The 26,778-nt window shown below is 49.1% G+C and overlaps 1 protein-coding gene across 2 annotated transcripts in view; it reads left to right on the forward strand.

Moving 5' to 3' along the window:
* Positions 1-26,778, forward strand: part of Smoc2 (SPARC related modular calcium binding 2) — a 129,665-nt gene that overhangs the window by 35,468 nt on the left and 67,419 nt on the right. For both annotated transcript variants that reach the window (XM_050136028.1, XM_050136029.1), the window contains exons 2-4: positions 6,491-6,662; positions 18,499-18,605; positions 20,081-20,180. In XM_050136028.1, coding sequence (XP_049991985.1) covers positions 6,491-6,662; positions 18,499-18,605; positions 20,081-20,180 — 379 coding nt within the window. The remainder of the gene's footprint in view (positions 1-6,490; positions 6,663-18,498; positions 18,606-20,080; positions 20,181-26,778) is intronic.

A 26,778-nucleotide genomic window follows, 5' to 3' on the forward strand; every position in this document is an offset into this window, starting at 1 on the left:
CAAGGTGGAAGCCCTGTGCTTGCCAGTGACCTGACAAGCATTTTGTGGAATTGCTGTTAAGAAAAGCTGAGCTGCCTCTTGGGACAGAGCTGAGATTCTTCCCCCACTCCAAACCATGGCTGTAGCCCTTGGCTACATCTCCTGGATGCTGGTCACATCACTAGGCTTCATCTCCTGGATGCTGGTCCATCACTAGGCTACATCTCCTGGATTCTGGTCCTATCACTAGGCTACATCTCCTGGATGCTGGTCCATCACTAGGCTACATCTCCTGGATGCTGGTCCATCACTAGGCTACATCTCCTGGATGCTGGTCCATCACTAGGCTACATCTCCTGGATTCTGGTCCATCACTAGGCTACATCTCCTGGATGCTGGTCCTATCACTAGGCTACATCTCACGGATGCTGGTCCATCACTAGGCTACATCTCCTGGATGCTGGTCCATCACTAGGCTACATCTCCTGGATGCTGGTCCTATCACTAGGCTACATCTCATGGATACTGGGTCTATCACTAGGTCTCTCTTTGCAGAAGCCTCACTTTATGACTCGTTCTCTGTGCCTCCCTTGGATTAATGTCAGGAATGAGCCTTTGTACTGGGCCATTTTGGGAGTCGGGAGCCAGCTTTTGTGAGCCACCTCTGTCAGAGCCTCTCTCTCAGAGCAAGCCTCTATCAAGGACCCCCCTTCTCAGGGCTTCTCTCCTTCAAAGTCACCCATGGGAGTCTCCTCTCCACTCTGCCTCTCTCCCTGAAGTCCCTGGAAATCCTTTCTTCCCTCCACACAAGCCCCAGATTCTCTTCCTGTAATTAAAACACACCTTTCTTCTCTATAATTAAGTGTGAATTTCAAGGTAATTTCTTTAAAATTGTTCTTTTCTCTGCAGTTTTGACACGTTTAACTTGCCACATGCTGCAGAATTCATTTCCACTCTCTTAGTGAGAACTCTTCCTCGTTTGCCAAGGGAAGCTCAGGTTTAGGGAAAGAGTTTAGGGAGGTAATCTTGTTTCTAGATAAGGAAGGAATGGCCTCTGATGATAGGTTTTATGGCCTCTACTGTCAGGACAGCAACAGCTGCCACAGGGGACCACCAAGAACTCAACGTGTGGCTGGGGCCAGTAGGCAATGCAATTTCTAATTTTATTTTATTGCAATTAATTTAATTGTAGAAGTTGCACATGTCAGTGGTTTCTATTGAACTCCAGGGTCTGGAGAGAAATATATTTGTGCTACCGAGGGTTCTTTTGAAAGAGACAGGCCTGAAAGAATCCTCACTGTTGACTGTTTCTGTGAATCATAGACCCTGCTACAGGACTAGTGTCCAGCATGGTAGCATCTGAGAGAAGAGTGCCCAATGCCCGGTAGGGAGGTGTCAGCTGAAAGACTGCAGGCCAGTGTCCAGCGCTGTGGTGCTCAGCACCAGACCCTATCTCCAAGATAGTCCTCCTCCCCCAAGGCTGTAGATAGCACGGGAGCATTCAGGAGTGAGGTAGCTCTGCCGGAGGTGCAGAGATGGGGAGAGCTTTCTCTCCAGGATTCCGTGACCTGGCCATCTACCTCACAGTGTCAACAAAACTAAAAATATTCCAAGAATCCCTTCCCATATGTGAAGCAAGGTGAGGGAGAGCGGAGGTGCTGTCTGAAGAAGTTCCCAGGCAGGGATTAGAATCAGTGCCAGACCCCAGGCTTTCTCCCTGTATCCTGCCTTGACTTTCTTCCTGGGTCATTCCTGAGTGTGAGCTGAGGAGCCTTCTTAAAAGAGGAAGACCCAGCCTGGCATCCTGGCAGATGCTACTGCGATGAAGGGAGGAGGACGCACAGTTCCTCCCGCAGGGTTCCTGGCTGTTCGGTATCCTGGAGTCCCACATGAGTTTCCAAACTCCTCCTCTGACCCCTGCCATTCTCCCTGACACACTGACATGGCTCCTCAGGCAATAAACCAGTACTGAGCTCCAACATGGCGCCAGTGCCATAGGAGGCTACATAAATGGGGAAATGCCATTCCCCAGTGATTTCCAGTTGGAGGGCTCCAAATTGGCTTGCTAAGTCTTTGCTGTGGGGTCTTTTATATCCCAAGCCTGTGTGCTGACCCAGACCTGTGACCTGGAGTGGGAGGTATTGATTGGCATGTTCAGCTTTTTCCTGGGGTCTTGGATAGGAAACTGCTACTCGGTTGTCACTGAAGACAGTGCCCATGGCCCACGGAGCCTTCCATTAAACACTCTACAATGAAGCAGCCTGTCTGTCTAAGGAATGCACAGTGAGATTGTAGACACATCACCTCTGACCCCAAAGAGGAATGACTGAATGCAGAGGGAGGTAATTTCCTTATTGCCAAAGGCAAATCTTGTATTGAAGTAACAACAGCCGTGTGGTATCTTATTAGGAAGAATTTGGGATAATGACCTTCCCACTGACTCTTGTAAACACAAACCTGTAGCGATGATGAGCTGAATTCCATCCAAGAAGAGCTGGCAGCAAGCAAAGGTATCTATTCTCATCACTGAGAGTAGGGAGGAGGAGGAGGAGGAGGAAAAGGAGGAGGAGGAGGAGGAAGAGGAGGAGGAGGAGGAGGAGGAGGAGGAGGAGAGAGNAGGAGGAGGAGGAAGAGGAGGAGGAGGAGGAGGAGGAGGAGGAGGAGAGAGAGAGAGAGAGAGAGAGAGAGAGAGAGAGAGAGAGAGATGTTTGGGGGTTTGAGAAGGAGAATCATAGAACAAGAAGGACAGCCTGACCCATACCTGAGCCCAGGCTGCGTGTTCCTGACCAAACATGGCAGAAGTTGAGAGATAGATAGGAAATGCTATCCTAGTGCCCAAAATGGGCAGGTCTAATACGCCTATAAACATTCAAACAAGGTTTTATGTCCACTAAAACAAATACCATAAATGAGGGGAGGGAGGGAGGGAGATAGAGCGGGTGGGGGAGAGAATGACTACTGGACGTCTTGATGTCTCCCTCTGTCTAGGACTCTAGCTCAGAGATCTCCAGCAAGGTGGTGGGCTTGGGTTCTTCACTGCACCTGCATCCTGAGTGGCCTCGCTTTACTCCTCATGCAAGGTGACATTTCCCCCATCTTTGGTCCTGAGAGACTGACCTCTAGCCTTGGCCTCTCCCTGTCCACCGGTCACCAGATGTCCCTAACTGACTCTAGCCACCCCGGGACAGAGCTGAGCTTCTGTTTTTCTTCCTCTGAGTTTTCCTACATCTTTTAAACCCTTTCTTGAAAGATTTAACTATCACTTTTTGACCTAATTTCACTCTCTTTTTTTTTTTCTGCATTTTCCCAATCTTTTACCTGGAAATAACCACACACGGGAGGGTTGCCCAAAGCTCACATGGTGTAGTGGTTTTTGTGTGACTGTTGGAACAAAGCCACAGCAGACATGTACATCTTAAAATAACGGACTCCATGTATATGGTTCGTAGGGCTCGTTGCCAGTGACTTCTTCACGTCTGGTCAAGATGTTTTCCAGAGCGCCGTCACCTATGCTCACAGTGACCCTTATAAAGTGGGCGCTGTGTCATCATTTTCCACCTCACACAGGAAGAGGCTGTGAGTGCCCAGGACACGATGCATATTCAGCCTCTGAAACCAAGACCTATCCTGTTTTAGACCCCGAGCCTGTCTTACTGTCTCCCCATGTCTGCCCTGGCTACACAGGTGCCTTTCTGGCCCGCAGATTTCATCTAGTCCTGTAATCCATGACGATATGTACCTCATTCAGTAGTTTCTCTTCGTTACAGAAGCCTGCAAGTGTAACCCAGAGGCAGTGAGGTGTAGAGGCTTTCTTGCTCCTCCTATCTTGCTGAGGTGTAGAACTAAATCCCGAACTTGAAGGCTTTGTGTATCACAGTTGAGATCTACACTCACTCCGGAGACCTGCCTTGTTTGTAGATGAGGAGGAAGGAGAGCCTATGTTGCTTCTTCATGGGGACTATTTCCCCTGGGACAGTGTCGGACCTATGTGGGGCTGCAAACCTTGAGATCAGACCCTGTGGTGCCGTTTGTCCATAAACTTCAAGCTGCAGAATGGCAATGAATACTCATCCGTGGGCTCTGAGAATCCCCATCTCCAGGAAATCTCATAGTTATCCATTTTCTCTCAAAGTGGCCAGCACTGTCTTCGCTTCAGCCCCTTTCCCTGGTGGTGCCTTGTTTAAGGATCTGTATCTAAATGAAAGATGGGTCTTGACGTCAGAGGTGGGACTTTGCATCATGAGAAGCACTCACAAGCACTGTGGAGGACCGTGGTTCAGGAAGAACTTGTGGAATCTTACAGCCATTGTGTGTATTGTTGGTGACATGTTGTTGCTCCATGTGCTACCCCAGCTTCCCTGTATCGTGACTGACAAGGGTCTGATCAATGCTGTAGCAGGAATTTTTCTATATTAGGATGTGGAGAGTGTTCACCCCTGTTTCTTACCTGTCTTGATTTTGTTTAAATCTTTTCCTTTTAGTTTAAACTTGGACATTCATGAGAGCTTCACTGCCCTAGTTAAGTTTCAGATGTCCATTTGGCTAAGCATAGAGTCAGAAGAAAGCCCTAGATTAGATTGGCCTATGTCACGTCTGAGGGGGGTTGCTTTGATGATAAATTGATGTAGGAGGACCAAGCCCACTGTGGGTGGCACCATTCATAGGCAGGTGGTCCTGACCTGTGTAAGACAGCAAGATCGATAATACGGACCCTCAGGGTGCTCTAAACTGTGCACCTCCGGGGTTTTCCCATGTGCCTTTTGCCTTCTTTATGGTTTTTCTAGCACAAGATTGAATTGCTTTGGGTTATCCATGATGAAAAGAACAAGCACTTAAGAGTTCTCGCTGGGAGGAGAGAGGCAGGTGTAAAGAGCTTCTCCACCTAGAGCAGCTGCCTAGAAAGTGAGTTGTGTAGTTGGGTGTGTGGCACATGCATAAAACCCCAGCACTCCTCCTTCTCTTCCCCTCCTCCCGCTCTTCTTTCTCCCCTCCCCTTCTTCTCTCCACTTCACCCTTAAAGAGATTTCTCCCTTTTAATGCATTGCTAATGCTAAATCAGGAAATACCTGGCAGTGATGGCATCTGTGGTGGCTCCTGGTTCCTGGCATTTGGGAGTCACTGTGCTTGCTCTTCTATCTGGCTTGATGCGCACCTCGACAGGACAGGGTCACGGGCATGAAGGATAGAAGCAAGATGAATGCTGTCCAGGGTGCTTGAGCCCTCATCCAAGGAGAATAGGCAGGGCCAGAGTGTCTGGATCAAGATTTCCCTAGGAGTCAGGGGATTCAAGGGCACAAAAGAGGAAAGGAAGAACCAATGGACTGGGAAATCTGCTCTTGGGAACTACATCATACAAAATGGTCCGTGGGTAACCTCATATCCCTACTAAGAGGGTCTCAGTGCTACCCATTCTTGTGAGAACTTGTGAGCAAGGGTGGCCACTTTGACCTTCACTCTTCCTGCAGTGGGGCATGTGTGGCATGAGGACTCCAAAACATTTCTCAGGGGTACAGTAGCTTCTCAATTATGGGACCAAACATTTATTCAACAAAACATTTGATGGAAAAAAACTTTCAAAACATAAGAATAAAAATTGCAGGATGAACAATGCATAGTGGTGCACTCTAGGGATCCCGGAACCCGGAAGGTAGAGGTAGAAGAATTAGGAGTTCAAGGCCACCCTCAACTCCATGGCAGGTTTGAGGCCACCCTGGGAATAATAACACACTGTCTCAAAAAAACAACAACAACAAAAATCAAAAAGAAAACCAAGATCCTAGTTCATTGGGGTATATACACATATATACAAAAGAAAAAGAAAGAAATGAAATAAAACAATAAACTCAAGTCCAATGTGGATGTCCACAGTCTGCCCTGAATCCGGAAACCATGTGGAAGTCCACGATCCATGATCTTCTGTAAGGGCAAGGAAGCTACTTTTGCAGTGGTCTCGATAGCTGCAGACTCACAATTGAGAAAGAGTCATAGAAACCATCTGTGACAACTCTTACCCCCCCCACACAAAAAAGTAACAGCCTAGACAGGAAGCCATAGAAGAGGACTCTTAAGAATTGCAATAAGGATGCTGAAGTGTAGCTCTCCACAGATGATGGCTTCTTGTGGGGTGCAGGTGTGTGGGGGGACTCAGTTTACATTAAGAAGCTGGCCACTAGGAGTTTGAGTGTCTACAGATTCTTAAGAGGATGGCAAGGAACCTTCCTGTGTTCCCCAGGGGAAGCAAGTGGAGTGGAGAAGCACCTTCCACTCATAAAGGGCTGCGTGTGTTTTCCCACCAGACCTAAGATTTGAACTTGCGGCCAGCAATCACTTACTAGTGACATGGATGACTTACACTTTTGAGAGGTTGACTTGCGGTTTCTGTCAGGTGTGAGCGCAGAGAGGCCGTATTTCTTTGGTCTGTTCTCTGAGTGCTCCGGGTTCCTGTGGAGCAGACTGTCTTCTGCCCAGGAAGAGATCTTTAAATCTCTCTTGCTTCTTTCTCTCCCCCAAGTTCTTGAGAGTTGACCAAGACAAAGACAGAGACTGCAGCCTCGACTGCCCCAGCTCCTCCCAGAAGCCCCTCTGCGCCTCCGACGGGAGGACCTTCCTGTCTCGATGTGAGTTCCAGCGGGCCAAGTGCAAAGATCCGCAGCTGGAGATTGCCCACCGTGGGAACTGCAAAGGTGAGCCGTGACAGTCATGGCCAGAAGAGAGGGCCTGTGTGGAAGGGCGTGGATAACTGACTTATTCTCACACTTAACAGCTCGAAAGTCTCATATTGGTTCTCAGAGCACGTGAAGAGCAATTTTTATGAATTTCAAAGTAATAATATCTTTTTGAAAGTTTTATGTAGCCCAGGTTAGCTTGGAACTTGCTATGTAGCAAAGGCTGGCCTTGAACTTCTGACCCTTGCACCTCCAAATCCAGAGTACTGGGGTTAAAGACAGGTACCACCACACCTGGCTTATGGTCTGCTGGAGACTAAAACCAGGACCTCTTGCATACTAGTAGGGACTCTACCAACCAGTCTACGTCCAGCCACAAAGCAGTTATTTTTACCAATTGTCCAACGCTCCCAGAGTATTTCATGTTGTCGTAAAACAAATTTACCACAGTGCTTCAGGCTTATTTGTGTTCCCCTCACAGTGCCTCTAAAATCACGGCCAGCTCTTCTTTCTTAGTGAGTGAGGTTCACACCCCGTCAGTCAGTTTGGTGTAGACTTTACCCATGGACTCGTCAGCCTTCTGATTAGCAGCTAGATCCAGAGTTAAGGCTTAGAGTAAGCCTGGAAAAGCTTCCTGCCGTAATGAGGGGTTCAGCTTAGAGGCAAGCACACACAGAGCTTTCGAAGGGGATTTACTTTCTCCAAATCTCTGGGAACAAGACCACACAGACTAAACTGGCCTTGGGAAGATGTAGTTGATGAGCCATTAACCCCGACAAGCCTCACATCTAAACAGCCCAACCACACCAACCGCCACCAGGGCCCTGCCTCTGCCTGCAATTAACCAAGTTGCTGAACCGTTTACTCTTGCTGTCGCAGTCCAAGGTACTGGTAGGCAGACCTGCATCGCTATTGCAGATAATGCAGACAGGCTGGCTGTCCGATAGTTCAGAGCGCTCTCCTACTGATAAGGCCAAATGTTTCCACTTTGGCCAGGTGTGGTAGGGCACACCTGCAATCCCAGTACTCGGGAGGCTGAGGAAGGAGAATCCTGAGGTCGAGGCCTGCCTGGGCTACTTAGTGAGACTTCTTCAAGATCACACAGCAAGCGGCAAGCGAGAAGAGAGCTGGGAGGAAGCGCAGTGGTAGTGTGCTTGCCTCGCATGAGTAAAAACCCTGGGTTCAGTGCCCAGAACTGAGGCTAGGACTGCCTCTGGCTGGGTCAGGACTGCTAATCAAAGGGGCTCATGCTTCTAATCCTTGTCTTGAACACCTTGAGTTCAAAGCCAATATGGCTGCACGGTGAGACCCTGTTTCATCAAAACAAACACAAGACAGAAACCCAATACTGCAGCAAAAATACTCAGTACTGCAGAAAAGGAACAACCAAACAGAAAGCCCATTGGTGATCATAGGCCTTTGGTTGCAGTTACGAGGGAAGGAGGACGTTTGAAAATAAAGATTTTCTTTTTGAGAGGGAGTCTCTGTGTAGCCCTGGTTGTTCTGTAATACACTCTGGAGACCAGGTTGGCCTCAAATTCAGAGATCCGCCTACCTCTGCCTCCCAAGTGCTGGGATTAAAGGAGTATGCCACTACCGCCCAGCACAAATGACATTTTTATTCACCCCTAAACATTCATTCCTGTTTATTGGGAAACCAAAACAAAAAATCCAAATAACTTATTGACTCTCATCTACCTGACATGGTATACATACTCCACATCATTGCCCTTTGTCTCTAGATGTTTAGCTTCTAGTAAACTGAATATTAGCTTTAGCTTCTTCAGAGGAAACTTGAATGAGAAAAATCTAATTTTTAATCATTGTGGTGCATACATGCAGTCACATGCATAATTCTTATACGTGATCTTATGTCCCATGAGCATGCAGCCATATACATGGATTCTTGCGCATGTACTTGTTCACACATGCACACTCTCAGCACATTCCGGAAGGCCATGGGTGACTCTGTTTTAATGAACACTACACCTGTCTGCTTCTATCACACCAAGCTTTGCACTAGGCTTCGACATTTGCTTAGAGATGATCACTTTGGTGGGCTACTGTTTCCTTTTTCCTGAAAAGACTCCTCGAACAGTGCTCTGCAGTCTCAGAGAATCCTTCCTGATGGCTCCACTCAGCTCCACCCCAGGAATCTGTGCTTCCTCACAGCGCCTCCTCTGTGCTCTGAGAGGTTTCTGACCGTGTCTTCAGTTGGGCTCAGATATGGAGGCTACCCAATCTGTCCCCATACCTTCTCCTGAGGTGGCTGGGTTTCATGCTGGCAGGATGGTGCCTATGGCACCAGGAAGAGGCAGGGTTCTCCGTGTTAGTATGTGGAGCTGTGCTAAGACTGCCCCTTGCTGCCGTATCCCTATCCGGACTCCAGAGTCTGCTTATGTAGAGATCAAGTGTTTACTTTAGGAATACTTCCAAATTCAAGGAGTCCAGTGTATGATTCCACTTTCGCATTCCAGTCCCAGACCGCTCTTCCTGGTGTTCTCTCACACCTGAAAAGACGGTGCGGCTGACAGTGTCCTCGGGTTTAACGGGTCTCCTCCGGGCATTGTGCCAGCAGCTGCGGCAGTTGGTATGACAGCAGTCAACACCTGGCTTCATGTCCGTCCCTCGTTGGCGTCTAAACGTACATTTCAAGAAAATGTCAGTGTCATTTATGCCTTGACGATTACTCATCTCGGAGATGTGCATAGAAGGAAGAGGAACACATGAAAATACCAGGATGTAATCCTGAGAGAAACTTCTAGAAGCAGTTGCCTAGGAGGTCTCAGCCTTCAGAAATGAGCATGGTGGGAAGTTGCCGTGGTCATGGAGAGCCACAAAGCCTGGCCGCCTTTTGTTCCTGCTTCCTGCCACATTTTCTTGGATGACCCCAGTTGGGTATCCTGCTGAAGGACCGCAAGGAAGTGGTCAAACTGAGCAGCTGCTGCCATGGTTTCTGAGGACCAGTAATGGGAGGACAGCTGTATGAGGCCCCCCGTGATCTCAAGGGTGGCGAAATGACAGTGGGGGGCTCTCCTGTCCCCCCGGGACTTGGGCTGTCTCTGGCTCTGGTCACAGTTTGATTTCTTTGCGACAGTGTCCAGCTAGAAGTGGACAAAGATATCCTCTCAGCCTGTCCCGTGTCAGTACTGTTGACAGGCAGCCTCTGTTCCTGGGTGATTTCCTCGGTGGAGTTCTCATCCCTTCACAGGGGAAATTTTATATCATAAACTTGAGACCTCTAAAAACATGATGGGGAGAGGCAGTCAGATGCGACACCTCTCCAAAGTAAGTTTAACTTAAATAGAAAGGATTACAATAAAAATACCACAGACTCCAGCAGTTTTCGGAGCTGTGTTTATGTGGGGCAGCAGCCAGACCAGGCGGCAAATACAGAGCTGGAGGAGAGGGTACCGTCCACACATGCATTCTTAAAGACAGGTGGCCATCACACACCTCCGGCACACTGGGGTACAGGTGAAACCCCCAGAGGCTCTGACTTGTTCCCATCTGTGGTCAGTGAATTTCATTTGCTGGGGTTATATTTTCACCTAAGACATGGGTGTAAGGAATTAACACAAGGGCTGGCATCTTTGCCTAGGGTGGCTTACACCACCAGGTGTTGCTTACCCGGTCCCTAAAGCTCAGTAGGTAACCTCTCCTGACCTGCATGGCAACCAGGGGAGGGATGGCTTATGGGACTGGACCCCACAGCCTGAGCTCCAGGCACAGCATTGGCTGCCTCAGGGTGAGTTGTATCAGGCCTAGTCATTTCTGTCCTATGTCAGAGACAACCAATGCTGTGGACTCTGTAAGACCCCTGTGAGCCCGGCTCCCCCGAGAGAGATGAAGAGCCAAGAGATCAAGTTTTCCTTTTCGCCCCTTCATGAAGTTTCCACCCAGCCTTTCCCTGTGTTCTGATGGTGTGGAAGCTGGCCCCAGTGTAGAGCGTTCCATTACAGCTGGCATTTGTATTTTGAGGCCATTTTTACATATTTTTGTGGGTGACAGATTTGTGGGACTGTCTCGTTTGCATGTGCTGGTTTGTAAACAACAATTAAAATATTTTATTCCACATTTAATTAAATAGGATTAAAATGTTGTCCACGTCTCATGTCACGATTTGACATTGACCCTGGCTGGAATTGCAGTGGTTTAGGCCGATGGATTTTTCTCGTGTTTTCATAGAAATTTGTGGAGTTTGTGTTTTCAGAACTCAGAAAACACATTAATATTTTTCTTTTGATCTGAGACCAATATGGCTGCTGTTCTTTTCAACAAAATCTCTGGAACTGAATCAGAAAAAAGGGGGAGAGAAACGAGGAAAATAAAGGAAAAGGCCACATGCTAGGAAGTCTTGGAGTTATTTTGAGGTTTCTGGGAACAAAGATATAATGGATTTCGAAAACAGCTCCCTTGAAGGTCTCTAGACCAAGCGCTTGATGTGGACTCATGTGGGGTGAGAGGGAAACACAGGTGTTTGCCTGCTAGCCTCGTCCTCCTGTGCCCACTGCCCGTCATTGCCAGGATCCTTGACATAGCAGAGATCTAACCCTGGTCTCTGGGAAGGCCTAAGGGGCCTGGGCTCACGGCTGGCCATGGGCAGACGACCCCATTACAGGGATACAAGGTTGTCCTTGCTCTGAGTTCTCACTGTCAGGACAGGTCACAGTGCCCTTAGCACCATTATTTAACAGAGATTAAAAACCGATCCTTGAACCTCCACCCAAGCTCAGCTCCCCAGCTGTTCTTAGTCCCCCAAGATGGAGAAGCCAGAGCTGTAGAGGCCCAGGAGTAAGGATCCTTCCACAGTGGCGTGGAGAACACTCTGTCTCCCTCCGAAACGAGAAGTAGGAGCAGCTGAATGGGAGCTCTCCCCACCGGAAGGCTTCCTCTTTCTAACCCATGTCTGCTGGTGGACAACCAGCAATCTAGAAACTGGATCACAAGCACTAACATTTACCCCTTGTCTGTACACATTTATGATCCCAACTTTGAAGACCACCCCATGATAATGGTAAAGGAAACACCGAGGCAGGTTGGGAAGCATGCAGCCTCATGTGGGGCTAGGTTGACCCGTGGGAATAGCCTGGATGGTTCTGCTGGCCGCTGCCGTGATGGGTGGACCCACCTGCATCCCACTGAGGAAATTAGCTGACCACAAGAGCTCTGTGTAGGGGTGAGAGCACATGTGTGTGCATGTATGCAGGTGTGAGCATGTGCCTGTACACAGGTGCGAGTGTGAGTACACACAAGTACATATGTGAGCACACAGGTCGAAGTGTGGCTGCAGTGTGTGCAGTGTGAGAGAGAGGGTTGCTTAGCTTTGCTCCTGAGTGTGCCTGAGAGTCTGTTACTCTGCTCTGTTCTGTACCTGGCCTGCATTTCTTTGGTTCCCAGGATATATACAGTCCTCTGAGACATCAGCTCTGCCCTAGGAGTCCACTGCTGCTGTGTCTTTATAGACTTGAGAAGTCACCATAGGAACTTCGTCTCTTTCCCAGCCGAGCTCGGGCCAGGAGCACAAGCAAAAGCTGTGGAATGTTTAGCTGGAAATGGCCTTTCCCCTTTGCTCCACTGCGACCTCAGGGTGCAGCTTCCATGGGGACACAGAGGCCCTTGGGCATAGCCTTGCCCAGGCTCTCCCTCTTTAGAGGTTCTTTAGAGGGTTGGCAGTCAACCTTCCCTCTAAAGAACCAGGGACTGCATCATTCATTTTGACGTGCGGGAGTGATGTGGTTTCTTGTGGCAGAGACGGTGATGGTCAGAGGCCCCGTGTTTACACGCTGTAGAAACGTGTGTTAGATCCTTTACCACACGGTGGGGAGACTCGTTGCTTACCTTCGTGTCCCTTCACAGCGCCGATTGTATGCGGCACTTCCCAGTTATATTCTTTATGTTCTATCTTATGAATCTAGGATGAAATTTTGTGTCTGTTCCTCTAGCTCTGTAATCATTTTCCCCCGCTGTTAGATGAAGGACTAACTGTTCTGCTATCATCGGTGCAGGACAAGTTGTTTTAGCTGATTGCTGCTAGAGACGACAGTGATCTGCCTCTGCTCCCCACCACAGCACCCCACTGTACAGATGGGAAGTGTGCCTCCAAACCAAGGGTCACAGTAGTATTGTCTTTTCTTTTTTCTTTTTATTCAGTCTGGCCTTAAATTGCAAGTGGGTAAAGTCTAAGTATTACAGCGTAGGAACACAGTGTCTGCCTTTACTTGCGGCAGTGAAAATCAAAGGCAGGCTCTCCTCGTCTGTAATTTCTGTGACCACTACACAGAGCCACAGGCAACAACAGGGAAAACTGCTCCTGACCCTAGAGAGTTCACATGGCCGGTCATTGCAGTAACTATGGCGACTGAGTGGCCCATAGACTCAGACCTGTGTCCTCATCTGCCACACCAGTTCCAAATCTGGTCTGGCTGCCTTGTCCCATGCTAGAAGGCACCAAGGCATTTACCCACCTCCGAAAGGAGCTGGCGCCTCACAAGACACTTGTGAGAGGCTGTCCTGTTTTTGTTACTGTTGTCAGTGTGACACAAGCTGGAATTCTCTGGGAAGAAGAACCTTAGTTGAGAAAATGTCTCCATCAGATTGCCTGTATGCAAGGTTGTGAGGGCATTTTTTTGATTAATAATTGCTGTGGGAAGGCCTAACCCATAATGGGTGTGGCCACCCCTGGGCAGGTAGTTCTGGTTTCTATAAGAAAGCTGGTCGAGCAAGCCATATGGAGCAAGCCAGTAAACAGAATCCCTCCATGGCCTCTGCCTGGGTTTCTTCCTCCAGGTTCCTGCTTGAGTTCTTGCCCTGGCTTCCCCCAACGATGGGCTGTAACATGGGAGTTTAAGCCAAATAGACCCTTTGCTTTCCAAGTTACTCCTGCGCATGTGCCGATCACAGCGATAGAAAGAGCAAAGACAGAGGCACTGTCTATAGTTTGGCACGCAACATCTCAGCATGGGCAGGCATGATCAGGGACCTGGGGTCCTCACTTGCTTCCCAACAGGGGTCCCTGAAGGAGGTGCCCACTGTGCCCAGAGACCCCAAGCTGCCTCTTCACACAAGCTTCATGAAAATGTGCCCTGATTGCTCGCCTGAGACCCTTCTCACCAAGATTCTTTGGTAGAAGAATAATCACTGCTTGGTTATTGTTTGAGTGGCTTCAGGAAGAAGAAAAATTATTTGCTTCCAATTTTTAAAAAAAATAGCAGAAATAACCACAGCAACCCTCTGTCCATTGTTTCTTCCTAGCAAGAGCCGGTTTCTGGGCTAATATAAATTTATACGCCAACAATCGTGTGACTGCCTGGGATCTATTTTACTCTTCAATTGAGACTGGGGAAAAAGTTGCTTCCAAAATGTATTGGTATTAACAATTTACCAAAATCTTCTGTTTGGATATTGTTAGTGGTGCCTGGCTGTTTTATTTGTAAAGTCTTGGCTCTGTCGGGTCAGAGCAAAAGGTCTCAGAATGTCTAATTAAATTTTCACCGAAGATATATTCTCTGTTCTAGTGAAAAGTAAATTATATGCAATTAGGTGATTAAATTGTTAATACATTTAGTGAATTGAAATTTTCTTTTGTACATGTGTCTGTGTGACTATATTTGTGTATGTGTATCTGTATGAGTATATGCTCTGTTCTGTGTGTGTCTGTGTGTCTATCAACAGAGGTCAGAGGAGGGCATTGGATCCCTGGAGCTGGGGTTACACATGGTTGTGAGTTGCCGAGTGTGGGTGCTGAGAACTGATCTTGGGCCCTCTGGAAGAGCATCCAGTGCTCTTAACTGCTAACTCACCCCTCCAGTTCTAGCTAGAATATTGAAATTGGAATTTCCAGTTAAATTGAATTTTCCTATGACATAGAAATTATCCATAGTTTTAAAATCACCAAGAGTTGTGTTTGCTAGGATGGCCAGGGCCATTTAAAAGGAGAGGAGAGATAAACATGAGCAAGTATGTAGGTGAAACATTGGAACCATCGTCCTGCCTGTGGGACGTGAGGCAGTGCAGCCAGTGTGGAGGTCTCAGCAGCTTTTCCTCTGCTGACAAGGTCATCTGTGGCACAGCAATGCTGCCCCTGTGTTTAAACCCAGAGAACGTGAGAGTAGGCACTCAGAGCTGACCTGCCAATACTCAGAGTGGCAGGTATGTGATTCTGCAAGATGGGATAAGCCATCCGTGGGTGGGCAAACCCGAAAATGCTGGCTCTTGGTCTGTGATGAAGCTGGGGTTTGATGTGATAAACTATAGGCATGTAGTTCTCCATAGACAATGTCCAGACTAGGCAAGTCTATGGATGAGGAAAGGGGCGGGGATGGAAGGTGTCTGTGTACTGCACACAGAAGTCTTCCCAGGGTGGCAGTCCCATCCCGAAGCTGGAGAGGATGGAGGCGGCAGAGTGCCGCCATCGGGAATGCAGTAAATGCCACTGACCTGAACTGGAAAATGGCTGAGGGGGGAGATTTTATGTGCCGTTCAGTGGTACCACGGTGATATTTATTTTGCTTCGGTTTTGAGGATTTAAGATTCAGACAGAAACTAAAGGCCCTGGGTAAACTCTCTCAGCAAGGGCCCTGGACAGGAGAGTTGTTTATTGTCTAAATAATCTGTATGAGTGCAAAGAATAAAAAACAGTAAGATAAGCTAAACACCAGTGAATGAAATTCTGCTAAAAGAATATTTCTATTCTGTTCTGTCAAAAGCGACTCAAAATTTAGGTTTGGAAAAAATACAATGTTCAAGGTGTGTAAGAGTTTGATTTCTGTGTGGCTGGGAACATCAGGGCATAGTAGTTTAGGGCCAGGGGAAAAATACAAGGAGATTTTAGTGTGAACCTATGAGCGTCTGGGAGAGGTCGGAAAGAACTGATTTAGATGTGTAATAGGTTAAACACTCACTGTTCAGAACAGGTTAGACGCTGCCCTAAGGGGATGGAGCGTCAACAGCAAGCTGCATGCTCTGCTCCTAGAGCAAGAGACCCTTCCCCTCAGCCTGTCAGTTGTCACATAGCAGTGGAGACCACTCCCCGACCTTGCTGCCCCAAGTCCTTGGCTAAAAGGACTGAAATCCCACAATACTATGTTGCCATTTCGGGCTGCAAATCCCCCACAGACCCGGCCATGGGAGGATGGGCCTCGCGAGGATGGGCCTCGCTGGTGGAGACCTTGAACAGACTTGACAGCAAATGTCTGAAGGGAGGTATGGAGGGCAGGTGGCCTTGGCTGTCAGGGGTGGTAGGTTTCTGACCCTCTGATGTCACAGGTTTTATGGTGCATTGATACCAAGCACTGGCTCAAAGAGATGGTGCATTCAATAAAGGGATACCTTAGACTCATGAAGACTTGAGTTCAAGTCCCACTACCCATATAAAACCTGGAAATAACCACGTATGCTTAGGATCCCCGCTTTGGGGAAGCAGAGACAGGGGGATGCCTGGAGCTTCTTGGCCAAGCAGCCTAGTCAAATGGGTGTAAGTGCCAGGTTCAGAGAGAAACCCTGTTTCAGGTAGAGCGATGGAAGAAGGACAAGGATGTCACCTCTGACCTTCACATGCTGAGGTGTCCCCTACAACCTCTGTCTCTGTCTGTCTGTCTCACAGATGCTCTCTCTCTCTTATGCACACATATACTCTGTACCCCCTCACACCCCTCTCTATCTCTGTCTCTCTCTGTCTCTCTCTTTCTCTCTCTCTCTCTTACACACACACAATTTAAAAATTAAAATATATACTAGGAGCACCTGATGCCAGGCCAGAGGCCAAGATGGCAGGAGGCCCGAGCAGGCAGAGGGTACCTCTCAGACACGAAGGTCTATGACAGCTACACACTGTGTCTGATGTCCCAATGACACAAGAAAGGGCCTGAGAAAGTCTAGAAGACCATGATCTCTGTCTGAAAAGTTTCTTCAGATTCACCCATGTCCCCTGGAGCTGCTGTGCGAAAGTTGATGCCTCTGGTCAGTTCCCCCAGTGAGAATGAAGGTTGTAGCTCCAGGGAGTAAGTGTGGAGAGAAGAGGGATGGGCAGTTTAGGATGCGGTGTCTATTAGAGGCTGCAGTGTATTTCAACCATGAGGCTGGAATGTTGGGAGCTGATCTTCCTCTGGGATTGAATTCAGTGTGGTTGGTGTGACGGGTAAACCAAAGGAGGCTGGAGGTCATGGCGGCAGACCTTGCCCTGTTTGGGTGGACTTGCTTCTTAGGACTGCTCCCCTCTTTGCAGCATCATGGGATGGGTCCCGGTTCATGTTAGACCCACCCCCAGCGCCTCCTTGCTGGCATTTGGAATGAGTCAGGAATTCACCTGTGGTTCTCAGATGCCTGCCAGGTCCTGTTCTGCTCAACAGAAGAGGAAAAAAAAACTAAAACAAAAACATTTGCTCTCCCTCCATGAGAACTTAACTCATCAGTATTCCTGTGTTCATGTGTTCAGATACATTTTTCCCTAGATGGGAATCAAATGTATTTTAAATTTTTAAAATTTACATTATATTTATCTGCATGTATGTCTGTCTTACCATCATCCATCCATTCATCTATGATGTGTGCGAGTTGCGAGTGTGTGTGTGTGCTCATGTGCACACACACACACACACACACACACACACACCCTATAGTACAAAGGATAACTTGTAAGAGTTGTTTTTTTTCCTTCCACTATGTGGGTCCTGGGAATTGAACTTAGGTCAACTAATTTGTTGGCAAGTGCCTTTGCCCACTGAACCATCTTCCTGGCCTGGTGCGGGAGAATTGTCTGTATTCTGTCAATCACATATTTTAGTAAAACGCTGATTGGCCCAGCAGAAAGTATAGGCGGGTCAACCAGACAGGAAGTAGAGATGGGGTGATGAGAACAGGAGAATTCTGGGAAGGATCAAGCCCATTCCTTCTATTCCTGCCCAGACCACCAAGAAGCAGGATGTAATCTGCCCCCACTGAAAAAGGTACTGAGCCACATGGCTAACATAGACAAGAATGATGGGTTAATATAAGTTACAAGAGCTAATAAGTAGCCTGAGCTAATGGACCAATCAGTTTATAATCTTATGAATCCTCTGTGTGATTTTCTTTGGGGCTTGCCAGCTGTGGGGTACCGGGCAGGACAGAAAACCCAAGCCGGCCCTCATGTTACACTGGCCCTAAATATACTTTTTGCATTCACGTGGGGGATTGAGCCCAGCGCCTGATGGGCAGAAGCAGCGATTTACCTCTGAATGCCTTGCTTAACCCGCTTAGATGTTTCCAACTTCCCTGTTTTCAGCAGTCATTGAGTCCCTGGAGTCCTCATGGCTCCTATCACTGAGCAAATCTCCGAGACAGCCTCATTTCTGACATGGGCTGTGGGATGTCTCACTTCTTAGCACCATGCTTTCCTGACCACTCGATACAGATTTTGAGACCCTAGAGATTCAGGCGCAGAGGAAAGAGATGAATCTTGATTCATTTGGAAGGTGGCCTCAGCTCTGCCAGGTGTTGAGCTACAATGGAATATCAGTCCCCATGCCGTGAGGAACCCAGTACCTGCCTCCAGGTTGGTTACCTATGATTTGAGATGAACTGTGTCTCTGGACTCCCATCTACATCTGGATGCATCCCAAGGACCTGACAGAGCCTGCCTGTTGTTTCCAGGCATCCAGACTTACCTGCTCCCCCACGGACACATTCTGGGGGTGTCCCCGGTCTCCATTTCCTTTTCAACATAGTGTGAGAAATGAACACGCTCCTCCCAGTTCCTGTGGCAGAGAGGGAGGCACCTGCTGTGCTGGGGGGGATGGGCAGCATCGTCAACAGCATGTGCTTGTCTCATAGAAGTCATTTGTTGTCTTCCCCTCCTGCCCTGGTCTTCCCACAGATGTGTCCAGGTGTGTGGCCGAGAGGAAGTATACCCAGGAGCAGGCCCGGAAGGAGTTCCAACAAGTATTCATCCCAGAATGCAATGATGATGGTACCTACAGTCAGGTGATTCATGTTCCTGGGAGAGTCTGAGCCTGGGCCAGTGTGGCTCAGGTACCAGGGATGGGGGGAGAGTCTGAGCCTGGGCCAGTGTGGCTCAGGTGCCAGGGATGGGGGGAGAGTCTGAGCCTGGGCCAGTGTGGCTCAGGTGCCAGGGATGGGGGAGAGTCTGAGCGTGGGCCAGTGTGGCTTAGGTACCAGAGATGGGGGGCGGGAGTCTGAGCCTGGGTCAGTGCTGGGGACAGAGTCTGAGCCTGGGCCATTGTGGCTCAGGTACCAGGGATGGGGACAGAGTCTGAGCCTGGGCCAGTGTGGCTCAGGTACCAGGGATGGGGACAGAGTCTGAGCCTGGGCCATTGTGGCTCAGGTACCAGGGATGGGGACAGAGTCTGAGCCTGGGCCAGTGTGGCTGAGGTACCAGGGATGGGGGAGGATGGAAGGGAAAGGAGCCAGTGCCGTTGAGTGGGAAACAGTCCTCTTGTTCCTGAGATGCTGAGCTCAGGAGCCTCACAGGGTAACTAAGTATGCGAGGGAAGGTTCCAGACCATAGCTAGTACAGGTGTCTGTATCACAGCTCTGGTGTGTGCACCCTTGCGCTGTATAGATATAGCATGGGCATTTCTCCCAGTAAGGCTCATCAGCCCTGGTCAGCTGGCCAAACTCTGGCTTTGATTGTAGCTTAGCTCTTTCATGAGCCCCATGACTCAGCCATCCCACTGAGTCCCCTGTTGGATGCTGCTGCATCAAGCCATGGCTTGCCTATGGTCATGCTGTTGGCCAAACTCAGTGCCAAAAATAGCTTGGTTCTGATTGACAGAGTCAGTGCTGTGTGTGTGTCTCTCTCTCTCTGTGTGTGTTTGTGTGTGTGTGTGTGTGTGTGTGTGTGTGTGTGTGTGTGTGAGAGAGAGAGAGAGAGAGAGAGAGAGAGAGAGAGAGAGCTGCCTGCAGGATTCCACCAGTTTGTGGGTTCTGGGATCAGTAAAAGTAGTCTGTCATTAACACCTGTGACCTCATGGGACGCGAATCCACCTGTCTCAACATAATCATGTGCCATTTGGGAGACGAGGAGAGATGAAAGACCCGGGGAGGAGTTGGCACTGCCTGATATGGCCTATGATGTAGTCACCTGAAGGTCAGACAGAGGGTCCTGGGGAACCTAGAAGGTGCTGTAGAGATGCATCTTCACCACTGAACACTGGTCAGCCATGGGCTCACTGAGAGATGCTGGGAAACCTCCTGGTTTCTCCCCGTGTGAGGAGAAGGCTTGAGGTTCCCTGCAGCAGACCCAGCTCTCACTGCCATGTATGTAGTAAAGCGTATTGGTTCCTTGTTCCTCCACACATCGGTGTCAAGACGGCACACGGCTCCCACCGAATAGCCCAATGCATCACCCAAGCGTCTCAGCCACCCTAAGGCCCCAGAGGTGACTCTGCAGGAGAGCTGTCCGTGGTTAGCTCACCTTCCTGTCTCTTTCTCTGCAGGTCCAGTGTCACAGCTACACGGGTTACTGTTGGTGCGTAACGCCAAATGGAAGGCCCATCAGTGGCACCGCTGTGGCCCACAAGACGCCCAGGTGCCCTGGTAGGTCTGATTTCTTGTTTCTCTTGGTCATGTCGCTCATATTTTTCCACAAATCAAGTGGACATTTAGAGAGTGGGGGTGAGTTCGCTGGACACATCACTCCATGTAGACCTGAAGAAGAGTGAGGACTGTTGTCTAGCTGGGGCAGGGGACAGCTCACCCTCGGGACACCCTGGGCTTGAGTCATTTGAAAATACAACCTCAGAGGCTTGAGTCACCAGCTTGAATGGCCCATTGTTTTCTTTGGCCAAAAAAAGCAAAAGGTCCCGCTTTTACATACATGGGTTTTCAGAGAGAAAGTGGATCATTCCTCACCGCGCAGTGTCCAGACGTTTATGTGTGATATTTTATTACTCAGACGGGAGCTTGATGTACCGAGAGGAACAGGGCTGGCAGGCTCAGTCTATAAAATCGTCCCTTTTCCCTTAATATTTTACCAAAAAAGGTTATTAGTGATTCAGATCATTTTTATGTGAAACCGCTCTCCAGCCCAGACCTGACGAACTTGCTGGGGGAGACTGTCTGACGAAGCTGAATGATCTTGTCATCAGAGTTTCTGGGCTGTGGGATGAAAACAGGCAAACCTATCGGCGGTTAGCGACATAACACAAGTCTGTCATTTAAGGGTTGAAATGTTAGTGTTTGGGTCTGAGCGTCAGATTCATTTTCTATTTAAGGGCAGGCACTGCCTGTCAAGATTCTGTTTGTTATTGTGAGCCAGGCAGAGGAACTGGGCACAGGTCAGAGCTCATTTCTGTGACCTCGGTATCATGTGGCAAATTCGGTATTTCGATGACCGTTCATCCCTGAAGCCCACGTGATGTGTGTCATGTGGAATGGAAATAAATGTTTGTTTTATTTCTGAGCTGTTTTGCCACTGACACCTAGAAAGCACTAATTGTTTTTTTCACAAGCAAATGTTTACATTGAATAGTTCCTGCACAAACCCGTGGAGGAAAGACAGGAAGAAGAGATGGATAGTGTCACATGGACCTTGGTGGGACTCCCATCACATGTAGCCCCATTTTCACCTGAGTGGGAGTGTTTTGTGTGGAGCCTGCTCTCCTGGGAGAAGGACACGATGACTTTCACGATCCTACCCATGTTGTCAGAAAAGCTGAGCTCTGTGTGAGAGAGAGCCCTAAGGTGGTGTGTAAGATTGCTGGGCGCTGCTGGAACAGCCTTTGCTTCTGGAACAGACGGCACCAGCTTTACTGCCAGGAGTCAGCGGTGTGTGACCGCATGCAAGTGCCCTATTGTCATGGTTCACAATGACTTTCCAGATGAGAGAATTGTCTGGCCCTTTGTTTAAAAGCCTGGTGTGTAGTAAGAAGCAAATGGATTTGGTGGAAAGTTTAAGCCCAGGGTAGTGCCCCCTGACTGCAACTCTAGCGCTCTGGAGGCAGAGGCAGGAGAATAGAGTTCTAGGCAGGCCTGGGCTCTGTATGAAGACTTTGTCTCTCAAAACAAACCAGGCAAAACATGCAAGTCGGACAGGGCAGGGATCCCTGGGATGGCTGCCCCACTTTGAGGGAGTGCTCTGTGTGTGTGTGTGTGTGTGTGCCCTGTGGTCGGCTGGCTGTCCCCTCCCTCATCAGTGTGGTTGATGTCTGTCCCCCGCAGGTTGGAATGACTGATATATCTGTGTCTCCCACAGAGCAGCTTGCTAGGCTTTTTAGTCCACAAACCCACAGGAATGAGAGGGAGGGCATTATTTGCCAACATTTCTGGAAACGTTATTGGGCTGCGATGAACAACCGAGGGGTTTGAAATGTAAGGAAGGGCTGTGGGGGAATTGAGCGCCCCCACTCTTACCCCACAGGGATAGAATTCACAGTGCACCTTTATATAATCCAATGCACTCCCTCTTACATCATGACACCGTCCCATGGGGTAGTAGAGCCATGGGTGTCACTGTACTTTCGTCTGGGTCTGACAGCAGGCTAGGGTGGCCCTGGTTTCACCTGCAAACCTCAGGGATCTTAAGCTTTGGATATGGCCACAGCAGCAGCAGCCAGCAGACGTATAGCACCAGCCATCCTCCAGCTATAAATCATCTGTTAAAATCAGGTAGAATTTCAGAATTCAGATGTACCTTCTCCCCTCAAATTCACACTGAATTCACCATATAGGTATACTCTATAAATCTGGAAGGCAAATACTAAGTGAGAAGTGAGGAGATTACAGTAAATTTCTATTAGAAAGTGTGTATGTATATGTGTGTGGATGTGTGTACGTGTATGCATGTGCATGTTTACATTGGGAGTATGTATGTATGTGTGTACATATATGTGTATATGTATGTGTATATATGAATTTGTGTCTAGGTGTGCTATTAGGACCATGTGTAAACATGCTCTATAGTAGCCAGGTGGGATAGGAGTGGATGTCCCTTCTGGGCTTTCATCCAGCATGGAACAGAAGCCCTTCCTAAGTCCTTCTACCCTTAGTCACATCAAGAAGACCTGGGAGAGAGGCATGAGCAGTCATTCATTCCACAGTTGTATGTTGAAAGCCTTGCAGACAGAATGTCTCAGTTGCAGAGTGGTCAAAGCAGTAGCATTTTCTGGAGAACGGTGTCCTTGTGTCTTAGCACAGGGCAGTGCAGGTTAGAACCCCAGTGGGACTCTAAGAACACAGGTCTGGAGACAGGAACACTGCAGGTGGCTCTGCAGACTGTCTGAGGCAGTGTGTATTCTGGTCACTCAGGGTCCAGCTCTTTCCTTCTGGGGTGGATCCTGGGGAAACACAGCTGGGTGCTGCAGATATGTAAAAACCCTGGCTGGATTGGGTCTGTTGGTGTCTGTCGGATAAAACACTGCAGATGCTAGACTCGGGCGGGATAAACAGCAGTGCAGACACATACACCCCTGTCTCCCTTGCTGGTGCCACGGTGCTGACATCTGTGTGAGTCACAAGAGTCACAGAAAAGTACAACACAGGGCAGGGAATTTACAACTCCGAGCAGACAAAGCCTCTAGCCTGGGGGTGTCCTGTAGTGACCACAGGGGGCAGAGCTGACAGGGTGGACATGGAGCAGAAGGGGTTTATCAGATCAGCTTACATTGTATGATCTGGGTAGCCCTAGAGTGGCTGTCTTCAGAACTCAGCAAGTGATCAGTCCGTGAGCCTGGATTCCTCCATAGTTCCAAGCTGGCGCCAAAGGCCTGGAGAATTCCTGGATCGTCACTGGGCTTCAGACATGTTAGAAGTTGGGTTCTGGCATCTACAAAGGAATGTAGCAACTGTGGCCACAGCCACCAAACAACAATGAGACAAAAAGTCCTCCTTTTATCTGACTATCATAGGACGGTGATGCCTACATTTAAGATGTAACCCCACGTCAAAAACTCCGTTAAAAAAAATCCCTCACAGGTGACCCTGAGTGGCTCAGGTCTTGGTTGCTTCTGGAGCCAGTGAAGTTGACAATCACAGTTTACATCCCGTTAGCCTTGAACATTTTTGTTTGTATTTGAATTGACCTGCAATTGTCTTGAGGGATCAGGATAGAAAAGGTCTAATGTCTCCGTCACAGGCTTCCATCAGGCCAACCTCCCTCGAAAGCCTCAGTTTATGCTAACACACAGCGAGCCCGTAACAGTAACATCCCTGTCCTGGTTCCTGGGTGGAGTTCTAGGTGTGGGGGCAAAGGGCTCATACAGAAGGGACAGTTTGGAGAGGCCAAGCTCCTTTAGCACTTTCCTCCTCCTTCTGGCGTATTCCTCAATGGGCATCCCTGAGCCAGTGGCCTCTGTCTCACCGCAGGGCAGTGCTTGGCCAGTTCTTGCAGTACCCCGTCTAGACTTGTTTTCCAAGAAGCCCACTCACTGTTCACTGTGACTGCAGCCATCACCGAGCATGGGTCACCAGGGAGCCAGCAGGGAGTGGAGCCTTTAAGACCCTGGCGTAGCCTGGAGGCTGGGCCAGCAATGAACCAGCCCTACAGGCACATACAGGATACCGTTTGCTCTATCCAGAAAAATGGGAACCAGAGGGGTGGTTCCCATAAATAAGGACGGGCTGGTGGGTAGAGGAGAGGGTCTCGTGACTGAGTGCTATTGACTCTGATGCCTTTTAGAGTATGTCTGCCCACAGGTAGGTAGAGAAAGAGGGAGGGGGTCTTCAGAAAGGCTTTCGGGGTGGAAGAGAGGTATTAAGCTGTTTCCAGATGATTTCTGTCTCCCCTCCTGAGAGTGGGTGCCTAGAGACTGAGGCACTTCGTGGAACCCTGCAGACTTAGGCTCCTGGTCTGCAGCCAAGGCCTGCAGATCCTCTCCGGCACCAGAAGTGTCCAAGAAAAATGGCAAAGCACTCATTCTTTTTTTCTTGTGTCCTGTGCTGAAGGGACAGGCCCTCCAGATGGCGGCTGTGCATTTAGCGGGCTATATTTATTCTCCAGGGGTTTCAGTTTTGTTCTGTCCCTTCCTCTTCCTCTGCCTTCTCCCTCCTCCTGCCCAGTCTCTCTTCCCTTTGAAAGACTGACACAGATTGACACAGATTCGGACGTTAAAAACAAAGGTCTTTTTTCTTCCAAGGAGAATGTTTGTAGCTGGCTGAAATCTGTGATTTGGAATCAGCTTCAGGTTTTAATCTCATCTCTCCATCCTGAGTACTGACCGAGAGCTTCTTCCTAGTGAGATGTAAGATATCGTAGGCTGATCCTTCCTGCAAAGGCTTAAAAAAGATTTATTGTTTTTATTTATGTGTATATGTGTATGCCTGGGTGTTTATGCGCATGTGTTTGCAGAGGGCGTCAGATCCCTTGGAGCTGGAGTTTGAGTAGTTGTGAGCAGCCTGACCGGGTGCTTAGAGCTTAGGTCTTCTACAAGAGCAGCGAATGCAATAACCTCTTAGACATCCCGTCTCTGCCTGTAGGACTTTCAGCACCACTATACCCTGAGTGTCTCCACTTGGACCTTGCAGAGCTTGGCCTTTGAAGTAGGTTTCAGATTTCAGTTCTCACGAAAGGGGAAGAGACAGGATGGCTTGTACCCTTTATTCCCTACCCCAAGGCCCGGGCCCTGGAGCTGCTGGCAGGCAGATGCTTCTGTGAGGGGCCAGAGATCTTGTCCAACAAGACAGAACCACACCAAAGGTGCCAGAGGAGCTGACAGTCACCACCCACCTCCTGTCCATTCACTAGCAAGGTTTTAAATGTTCAGACTTGTGGCTTGTAGTTTTGTGGCCATTCTGAAAGGACTGTGTAGACTCGTGGTCTCTTCTGGAATCTTCTCACACCCATCTCTGCTGCTACCATCTGTTTTCAGAGAATTTTACTCCATGTGTGGAAGACCTAGGGATAAGCTGCAAAGGGCTTTAAATTGGCCCAGATGATCTTGCAACATGTTGATAAAGAAGTAAGATAGTCCCCTGCCTCAGCCAGCACAGTCTTCATAAAATTAATTTAACAGAACCCTGGTGAACTTCCCTTTGACAAACATAGTGCACACAGGGCTCTTTAATAAACTTTCTGAAAAAAACTAAGAGGCCTTTTATAAGTAAGTGGTCCCAGTTTATGTCACTCATAAAGAGCAACACCTGGAATCTTCTGGAGACAGACTGCTTTGTAGCACCCAGAAGAGCAGGAGGGGTGAGCTGGGCCTCAGCTCCAAGAAGGTACGGTCTCTTCTTTGCCTTGACGAAGACAGTGCAGACTTCTGGACGTGGCTCTGGCTCAGGCTTCACGATAGGACACATCCATAGTCAGCCTGGAGGCCCGCAGCTAGGCAGGGGCAGGCCGTCCCAGTCATGGAAGGGAGCAGATGGCGACTATTGGTGCCTTGTTCCCTCCGCAGTCCCAGGGGTAAGGAGTTGGCATGAGGGTCCCTCAGTCACTTTAAGGAGCAGGACTTGATCTGTATGGGCTCCACTCCAGGCTCTGGCCTTGTGGGTAGGTGGACTGATGGGGAGGCTGCAGGACAAGTCTCTGGAGCATGGAGAAAGACTGTGGACACAACCCTCCTCGCGTCTTCACATTTGCCATCCCCCTGCTTCAGCTAGTGATGGCTCTCCCTCCCTCTTCCCCTCTGATGTCCTGCTGGCTGCAAGCCTCAGTTTCCTCATCTGTGTATCGGGTATAACAGGAAACGGTCTTGAGATGCTGTTAGCTATCAGGACAGCGAGAGGCACAGGATGACGGCTGCCCAGATACTTTCTTTCCACATGCGGTGGGTGGGTGTCTGTGTTTCTACCGAATGCTTCTCCCTTCTTTAGACTGGGTTTTTTGGTGTTGTGTTTATCTAGCGGCACGCCGTAGTGTGTTGAATGATTGCACAAATGAGCAAACAAGTTGGGGGAGGCTGTGGCCTAGGCCACAGTGGTGCAGCCTTGGGATCTCTGCGTTAGCGAGCAGGCCGGTTCTTCTTTGCCTACATGTAGAGCCACGGAGCAATGCCATTTGGTGCTCTGTGGTTACTGCTGTTCCAGAGGCAATCTTACTGGGCAGCCTAGGCCAGCCTCGAATTTGAGATTCCCCCGTGCCTTAGCCATGCGATAGGATTACAGTCCTCACACATCTTCCCGGGCCGCAGAGCTGGGAGGTGCCGAAGCCCATAGCCTCTCCTCTCCTCTCCTCTCCTCTCCTCTCCTCTCCTCTCCT

Source organism: Alexandromys fortis, unplaced genomic scaffold (genome assembly GCF_014885135.2).
Source record: "Alexandromys fortis isolate MF-2015 unplaced genomic scaffold, M_Fortis_MF-2015_v1.1 scaffold_23, whole genome shotgun sequence".
In the NCBI taxonomy this organism is placed as follows: domain Eukaryota; kingdom Metazoa; phylum Chordata; class Mammalia; order Rodentia; family Cricetidae; genus Alexandromys; species Alexandromys fortis.